Below are 9,106 nucleotides of genomic sequence, written 5' to 3' on the forward strand. Positions count from 1 at the left end.
CCAGCACCGCCAGCTGTTCCCCTGCTGTGCAGCCGGCAACGTGTCCTGCAAAAGCCACGCAGACACAAGAACTGAAATTGAAGGGAACCTGTCCCCCCTCCCCCAGGCGTTTTTACGTTATCCAGCCACCTTGTACAGCGGTAATGCTGCATGTGTGCAAGGTGGCTCAGAAACGTATTCTCCTCGCACATGTGGAACTGAAAACACGTCTGCAATGTGTCCTCTGTGTGACCATTTAACCGTCCCGGTGGTGTGACTTTCCTTTGTAATGACACGCTGCAACCCCCTTGGTAGCGCTGCCCGTCTTCTGGCATCATTGTTTGGCTGGCTGCGCCTCTGCGGCCGCCCTGACCCACACAACGCCCCTCGGTGTCTTATTTATTGGGACTGCGAGGGTGTGATTGATGGGCAGGATCAGTGCATCAGTTCGCCTGTCCCTCCTCTCCTTCCGCCTTCTTCGGACTGTGCGGCTTCATGGCCGTGGCATGCGATAAGGGATCAGATGACGCCGCACAGTCTGAAGCGGGTGTAAGGACCCGAGTGTGAGAGGCCAACATATGTGCTGCGCCAGGCCCTGAATCCCAGCCCCGCAGTGTTTTAACAATGTTAAGACACTGCGGGGCTGGGATTCATGGTCATCGCGAACCGCACCGGCCGACATTACATGATGCCAGAAGATGGGCAGCGCTAACGGCGCTAGGCCAGGGGATAACACGACAGCGCAGACTCCTGTACAGCAAATAACAACGCTCGGGAGGCTGCACCCAGCACCAAGGTGGGATTCTTGACACCTGTGCTGCGTCTCATTACAAAGGGAACTCTCGCCTCCATTACACAGTTTGACTGTATAAAGGGCTAAATGTTATACGTGTTCCATTCAGCGTGTGCAAGGAGAAAAATTACAAGAGCAACCTTTGACTTGCGCAGCACTGCTGCTGCATAAGCTGTGGCTCTTCTACTTTGTAACCCCTGAGGGGGGGTTAAAGGTGACTTTTGAAATCGGTTCAATTAGGCTTCGGCCTACACTCTGCTCCACCTGCAGAGCCCGGGCTCCAACAACGCTAGTTGCTGTCCGGAAGTGCTGGCTGCACAGAGCCAAACACCTCGCCAATGTGTCAGTGGGGTCCAGCACCGCCAGCTGTTCCCCTGCTGTGTAGCCGGCAACGTGTCCTGCAAAAGCCACGCAGACACAACACACCCAAAGCTGCCGCCTGTGCAGGCTTCGGCCTACACTCCCCTCCCCCTGCTCCTCCTCCTCCTGCTCCTCCTCCTGCTGTCCCTGGGCTCTAACACACCGCCAGTTTTTGCCCAGATGTGCTAGCTGCACAGAGAAAAACACCAGCCAATGTGTCAGTGGGGTCCAGCACCGCCAGCTGTTCCCCTGCTGTGCAGCCGGCAACGTGTCCTGCAAAAGCCACGCAGACACAAGAACTGAAATTGAAGGGAACCTGTCCCCCCTCCCCCAGGCGTTTTTACGTTATCCAGCCACCTTGTACAGCGGTAATGCTGCATGTGTGCAAGGTGGCTCAGAAACGTATTCTCCTCGCACATGTGGAACTGAAAACACGTCTGCAATGTGTCCTCTGTGTGACCATTTAACCGTCCCGGTGGTGTGACTTTCCTTTGTAATGACACGCTGCAACCCCCTTGGTAGCGCTGCCCGTCTTCTGGCATCATTGTTTGGCTGCCTGCGCCTCTGCGGCCGCCCTGACCCACACAACGCCCCTCGGTGTCTTATTTATTGGGACTGCGAGGGTGTGATTGATGGGCAGGATCAGTGCATCAGTTCGCCTGTCCCTCCTCTCCTTCCGCCTTCTTCGGACTGTGCGGCTTCATGGCCGTGGCATGCGATAAGGGATCAGATGACGCCGCATAGTCTGAAGCAGGTGTAAGAACCCAAGCGAGAGGCGAACATATGTACTGCGCCAGGCCATGAATCCCAGCCCCGCAGTGTTTAAACTATGTCAATACACTGCGGGGCTGTGATTCATGGGCATCGCGAACCGCACCGGCCAACATTAAATGAGGTCAGAAGATGGGCAGCGCTAACAGCGCTAGGCCAGGGGATAACACGACAGCGCAGACTCCTGTACAGCAAATAACAACGCTCAGGAGGCTGCACCCAGCACCAAGGTGGGATTCTTGACATCTGTGCTGCGTCTCATTACAAAGGGAACTCGCGCCTCCAACACAGTTTGACTGTATAAAGGGCTAAATGTTATACGTGTTTCATTCAGCGTGTGCAAGGAGCGAAATTAAAAGAGCAACCTTTGACTTGTGCAGCACTACTGCTGCATAAGCTGTGGCTCTTCTACTTTCTAACCCCTGAGGGGGGGTTAAAGGTTACCTTTGAAATTGGTTCAAGTAGGCTTCGGCCTACACTCTGCTCCCCCTGCAGAGCCCGGGCTACAACACCGCTCGTTGCTGTCCGGAAGTGCTGGCTGCACAGAGCCAAACACCTCGCCAATGTGTCAGTGGGGTCCAGCACCGCCAGCTGTTCCCCTGCTGTGCAGCCGGCAACGTGTCCTGCAAAAGCCACGCAGACACTTGCTCTTGTACCTTCTGCTCCACATCCTGGTTCCAGTACCGTCAGCTGGTTCCGGGCAGAGCCTTTGGCTTAGGTGCCTCCCTCTGGGTATCCGAGTTCCACCAACGTCAGGTGGTCCTTGGTAGTGCTTTCAGGCACGGGTACCTCCTGCTTAGTAACCGGGTTCCAGTAACGTCAGCTGGTCCTCGGTAGTTCCATTGGCTCTTGGACCTTCGGCTACCCATCCGGGTTCCAGCACCGTCAGCTGGTTCTCGGCAGTGTCTTTTGCTCTTGTACCTTCTGCTCCCCATCCTGGTTCCAGTACCGTCAGCTGGTTCCGGGCAGAGCCTTTGGCTTAGGTGCCTCCCTCTGGGTATCCGAGTTCCACCAACGTCAGGTGGTCCTTGGTAGTGCTTTCAGGCACGGGTACCTCCTGCTTAGTAACCGGGTTCCAGTAACGTCAGCTGGTCCTCGGTAGTTCCATTGGCTCTTGGACCTTCGGGTAGCCATCCGAGTTCCAGTTCCATCAGCTGGTTCTCGGCATTTTCTCAGCCTTCTTGTACCTTCTGCTACATTTCCAAGTTCAAGAGACTAAACACGATGACCCGGAAGAACACCCCTAAGATGACGACGACACCAGAGACGACAACCACCGTGATGACGACGACCCTGGAGACGATGACCCTGAAGACCACCCCGATGACGACGACCCCGGAGACCACCCCGATGACGACGACCCCGGAGACGACGACCCTGGAGACGACGACGACCTGGAAGACCGAGAAGCAGAAGAACAAGAGGCTGCAGAACAAAGAGCAGAAGGACATTAAGCATAACACAAAATATCAGAGCAAAAAAATATTATGTAAATTATAAGCAGAAGAAGACTAAGCAGTGTATGGGGGTGAGTCCGTTCCTCCTCGTGGTGCCCCTGGATAAAGCCTGATGCTGCAGGCCAAACTGAACGCGGACAAATGTAACTGGTTTGTGACAGGCAGAACGGAAGGTGTAATCTTCAAACTTTTATAGATAACAACTACGGGAATGCCTGTCACAAATAAGAATATGATGAAGAAGTTGAATATGATGAAGATAATAGTAAAATAAAAAGAATATGAACAATGTAACCCAAAAAATAATAGGTAGAAGATGAAGAAGAAGATGAATAAGGTGAAGAAGTTGATGTCAAAGAAGCTGATGATGAGGATAATTAAGAAGAAAGCGTGGGAGAAGTAAAAAAGAAGGTGAAGGGCGTGGAAGTAGTGAAACATCAATATCTGACATAAAAAAAAAAAAAAATAACATAGTCAAATTCTTTCTAACGCCGAACTTCATAAAAAAAAATTAAAAATCCTGCTATTCTATTACATTGGGCTAAACCTCTGTCCCTTTAATATCTCCGCCACGTCCCCCAATACATCCTACATTATTCTTAGTTGTTTTCCTTCATGTAGAATGAACCTACAAGTTTATAAAGGGTTTATTTTAATTCCGATATTTTCGTCCCATTGACTTGCATTGGGATCGGGTATCGGTATCGGATTGGATCCGATATTTTGACGGTATCGGCCGATACTTTCCGATACCGATACTTTCCGATATCGGAAAGTATCGCTCAACACTAGTCAGGACCTGTGGTGATGTCACAACCACATGTCTAATCATGTGATGGGTTCTGGGTGTGGTTTCAGGCTACTTAATGGAGGTGTGTTTGGCACATGGGAGTGAGTGTGGGAGTCTGTCATGGTGGACAGATTTCCATGTGTCCAGGGCGGACACTACAGACAGGAGTCTGTGTGTGAGGAGGGGCAAGCCTCCACAGTGTGTTAAGGCTTCAGGACTGAGCCTGAAGGAACGGACATTTGTTTCCCTATGCCTGAGCCAAAGGCTATTTGTAAGACTGTTTACCTTTATTTTGCTGACTTAAATGGTTTATGGAGCGAATAAACCTACATGAACACTGAAGAGAATGTGCCTCCTGTTTCATCCTACGCATCTGAGCGAGTGAATCCCTACATTTGTTATCTCGGTCTGGAGAGGAGAGCTGGTTGTTGGAGATTCGTTGCTGGTGGTGTATTTTCCTCTGTCTTATTTACTCCTTCCTATATTTGTATTTATTTTGCACTGCACATTTATAGTGTGTTCCTGAGTGACTGCGGCGTGGTGTATATTTTCCTTTATCCTTGTCTGTGCTAACTGTGGGTATTGGAATATTACCTCTTCACTGGGTGGAAGGCGGAGGTATCAGCCTAGGGTTAAAACAGGAGTGAGGGTGAGGTTCGAGGCCTGGACATGCACACCATCAGTGTAAACTCCAGGTAGAGGGTCAGTCAGGATTTCCCTAGTCTGAGGGAAACTGCAGGGGCCCGGGTTTTTAGCTCTCGCTCACCTAGTCTCCCCGTGACAAGGAGTAAGCCAAAATCCCTGCTTCAGTGTGTGAAAATTTGTCAAGAACTACAGGAAACATTTGACCTCTGTAATTGTAAACAAAATTTTCTGTACCAAATATTAAATTCTGTTTTTCTATGGTATCAAATACTTATTTCATGCAATAAAATCAAATTTAAATATGTAAAAATCATTCAATCTGATTTTCTGGATTTTTTTCTTAAATTCTGTCTCTCACAGTGTATAAAATACTTATTTTCCCCACTGTATTAAGCAACATTTTTTTTTCTCTTCTGTACAAAATATGATATATTCTACTATATTTTTATATTTACCTTTGTCCACATGTCCTCCGTGGTGTCAAATATTGGTCCAACAAATGGATTTACAGCAGCGTTACAGACAAGAATGTCAATTTTACCATATACTTCAAGAGCCTAACAAAGGTAACAACAAATTGAAACATTTTGGCGCTTAAACATCTTGTTGCATAACTTAATTACCAAACAAATAATAGTAATAAAGTAATAAATGAAATAACCATAACCATTTAAAAAAACAGAATCTAGTTATTTTATATGCTAATGCATTGTGAGTGATTGCCAGAATTTGATAACAATGCTTATTTATCAATTCATTTATAAATGAATGTGAGAGCCAGAAATCTTGCATGTTTTTAGGTGACCAAATACTTATTTTCCACCATAATTTGCAAAATATATATTGCGAAATCAGACAAGGTGATTTTCTGGATGTGTTTTAATATTTTGACTTCTCATAGTTGTGGTCTACCTATGATGTCAATTACAGGCCTCTCATCTTTTTAAGTGGGAGAACTTGCACAATTGGTGGCTGACTAAATACTTTTTTCCCCACTGTGTGTTTATAGGATATCTCATATTCATCTTACAAATACAGGTCACATGCATTGCAATCTAGGTTGCTTCTCCAGATGGGGTGAGATTGGGATCAGGGATTCTATTTTCAAGAAATATGTCCCAGAGAAGATTTCCCAGAGTGCGGTGGATATGTCATGAATTTTATAGATGAGAATAACACTTAACTATATTGAAAAGTACAGTAAGCCATGCTTTTCAATATATATATACATATACAGCTCTGCAAAAAATTAAAGACCATCACATCAAAACCCTGTCATGGCCAGCCCAATCTCCAGACCTGAACCCCATTGAAAACCTCTGGAATGTAATCAAGAGGATGATGGATAGTCACAAGCCATCAAACAAAGAAGAACTGCTTACATTTTTGCCCCAGAAGCAGTGTGAAATACTGGTGGAAAGCATGCCAAGTGTCATGAAAGCTGTGATTAAAAATCATGGTTATTCCACAAAATATTGATTTCTGAACTCTTCCTGAGTTAAAACATTTGCATTGTTGTTACTAAATAATTATGAACTTGTTTTAGTTGAGGTCTGAAAGCACTGTTATTTTTTTTTATTTTTTTTAATTTTGACTATTTTTCTTTGTCAGAAAAAAAATACAAAATGTATTGCTTGGAGCTTCGGAGACATGTTGTCAGAAGTTTATAGACTAAAAGAACAATTTACATTTTACTCAAAAATATACCTATAAAGAGAAAAATCAGGCAAACTAAACATTTTCCAGTGGTCTCTTAATTTTTGCCAGAGCTGTATATGTATGCAAAGATAGAAAAGTTTGCTGTCCTGTATATGTGCTTTATTTCGTTTCACAATAGAAGATAATAAAAGAGTAATAAAACTATAAGGATATATAGATGCACAGTAAAACCCATATTTTACAGAAAAAAAAATAAAATTCTTGACTAAACTTAATAAAGACCCATCAGACGCATAATATTGTCAATATATTCCACATCCCAGTTCTCTTACTTTTGCCACTAATCTTTCTCTGTCTTCTTTATAGCCAACATGACACTGTATAGCATAGACGCTTAGTCCCTCATCCTTTAGTTGTTCAGCAGCTTTTTCAACATTTTCTTTCTTACGACTGCTTATTAAGACATGAGCACCATCCTGAGCTAGGCGTCGGGCTATCGCAAAGCCAATTCTAAAACAAACAATCACTAGTTATAAAAAAAAATGGAACAAATGTTTTTGTTTTCAATTTGTTTTATAGTAATATCAGAACTTTTATCTGATCACAGACATACCCATATGTGGATCCTGTCACGATGGCAACCTTTTCATGTAATTTTTTTTTGCTTTCATCGCACGGTTTTATTTTCATTTCGGAATGCATCGCTAAGCTATAACAATTGAGAAGAAGGAACAAAATAGAAATCTAAAAAAAATCCCAATATATTGATTATATTAGATTACTGCAATATGCTTTCTCAGTTCAAAAAGAGAATCTGAAAATTATTTTTAAACAAAAGTATAAAAATTAAAACATTTAAATCAACAGGATCTGATATCACTGGATTATGCCTCAGAATGGCCTGTAGAACTCTTTAGGATTCTATTGTCAGGACAATTTCTGCAACACCTAAGGCAAAGATACAAACTATACCTGACTGATCTAATTCCAGCCGTCTGTGGTTTGAAAGCTGCTCTCTCACTATTTAACACATCTGACAAAATAAAGAAATCCACACCTACTGCATTAAATTAGCCCACATATACAGCAAAATGACACGTAGGTTATCAAGTTTAACCCTGAGCACACTAGGTATGATAGACCACATACAGGATATTGAAATATGATTTTAATACAATACGGATGTAGCCTTTCTTAAACTAACACACAAAATGTCACGATGCAGAAATAAGAAAGGTAACCCTGAGGCTATGTTCACTTGATGAGTATTTGGTGAGACTTTGTTGTTGCAGATATTCTGTAGTATTTCGGCACCTATTTGCTAAATTAAGTTACTTGCATTTTTTTCACTGCATTTGTCTGTGTGCATAGTATAGAGAGGGAGCAGTATAGATATAATGTATATAAAGAGGCAGCATGGGGGGAAAGCACTGAATTAGTGAAGTATAGAGAAGGCACAGTAGAGAGAGGAGACAAGGTACAGAGAGGGGGCATTACAGAGAGGAGGCATAGTATAGAGAGATGACATAGTATAGATAAGGAGCACAATATAGACAAAAGGAGGGTATAAAGAAGGCGGTATATTATAAACAGGGGGCTTAAGATAGATGGGGCATAATGTAGACAGGGGGCATAGAATAGACAGAGGGCATAGTAAAGAGAGGGGATGTATAGAGAGGGAGTACATTATAGACAGGGGCATAGTTTTGACAAGAGGCAGTATAGAGAAGAGGTAATATAGAGCAGGGAAAAAGAAGACAAATGGTAATGAGCCCACAACCAGCGCCGCCATCAGGGCGTTACTACCCTTACTTGTGTATGGGGCCCAGTGAGCAGAAGCACCGGGGGATGGCTCAGAGTGGCTAAGACATGCTGGCAGCACTCTGAGCCCCACCTCATTTCCTTCTTCTCACCAGGCCTCAGTGGCACAGGTGGCACTTTCCAGCCAGTGCCATTATGAGCTGACTGCATCGCTCCTGTTTGATGTAGCCACATTCACTGCAGCAGACAAGAAGCACAAGGTCCTCGGCACTAGTCCTGAGCTTGGTGTGGTCTGTGGTCTTCACCTGCAGAATCACTCCTTTATTGAATGTCTCTTGATAATTGCCAATAATTTTCATCGGTTGTCTATTCCATTTGCACAACAGCATGTGAAATTGATTATTAAATAGTGTTGCTTCCTAAGTGGACTGTTTGATTTCACAGAACTTTGATTTACTTGGAGTTATATTCTGTTGTTTAACTGTTCCCTTTATTTTTTTGAGCAGTGTAGAATAGTGTATGATAGTATGTGTATACTGTGTAAGCAGGTTGCGGGATGCAGGGACAGACAGAAGGCAGAGCAAGGGTTAACAAATTTAACAGTTTTAATTTAAAAGGGGGTTAACTCCTCACAGGGAGATGAAGGGTTAAACAGGGGGAATAGCAGTCCAATTGCAGAAAATATGCAGGGTAAATAAACAAAGTGACAGTAGTTCTGTGATATGCAAATTGCCTCTTCAGAGAAAAAGAGGACTTGAACTCTATAGTGCCACCTGTAGTAGTAGTAGTTCTGTGATGCACTAGCCCATGAATATATGCGGCCAGAGCAAACAAGTCTGCAGCACGAAAAGGGCCCCCCTTGGGCTGTAAGTTATATGCTGGTAAAGTGGG

General features: G+C 44.4%; 1 protein-coding gene across 1 annotated transcript in view; it reads right to left on the bottom strand.

Moving 5' to 3' along the window:
• LOC143815680 (dehydrogenase/reductase SDR family member 4-like) overlaps positions 1-7,523 on the bottom strand; it is a 151,244-nt gene extending 143,721 nt beyond the window's left edge. Inside the window, exons 1-4 of the mRNA XM_077295196.1 lie at positions 7,427-7,523; positions 7,068-7,163; positions 6,787-6,964; positions 5,251-5,352 (exon numbers count right to left, since the gene is read on the bottom strand). Coding sequence (XP_077151311.1) covers positions 5,251-5,352; positions 6,787-6,964; positions 7,068-7,156 — 369 coding nt within the window. The 5' untranslated portion in view covers positions 7,157-7,163; positions 7,427-7,523. The remainder of the gene's footprint in view (positions 1-5,250; positions 5,353-6,786; positions 6,965-7,067; positions 7,164-7,426) is intronic.
• Positions 7,524-9,106: the final 1,583 nt, after the last annotated feature.

The sequence above is a fragment of the Ranitomeya variabilis genome, chromosome 1, assembly GCF_051348905.1.
Source record: "Ranitomeya variabilis isolate aRanVar5 chromosome 1, aRanVar5.hap1, whole genome shotgun sequence".
In the NCBI taxonomy this organism is placed as follows: domain Eukaryota; kingdom Metazoa; phylum Chordata; class Amphibia; order Anura; family Dendrobatidae; genus Ranitomeya; species Ranitomeya variabilis.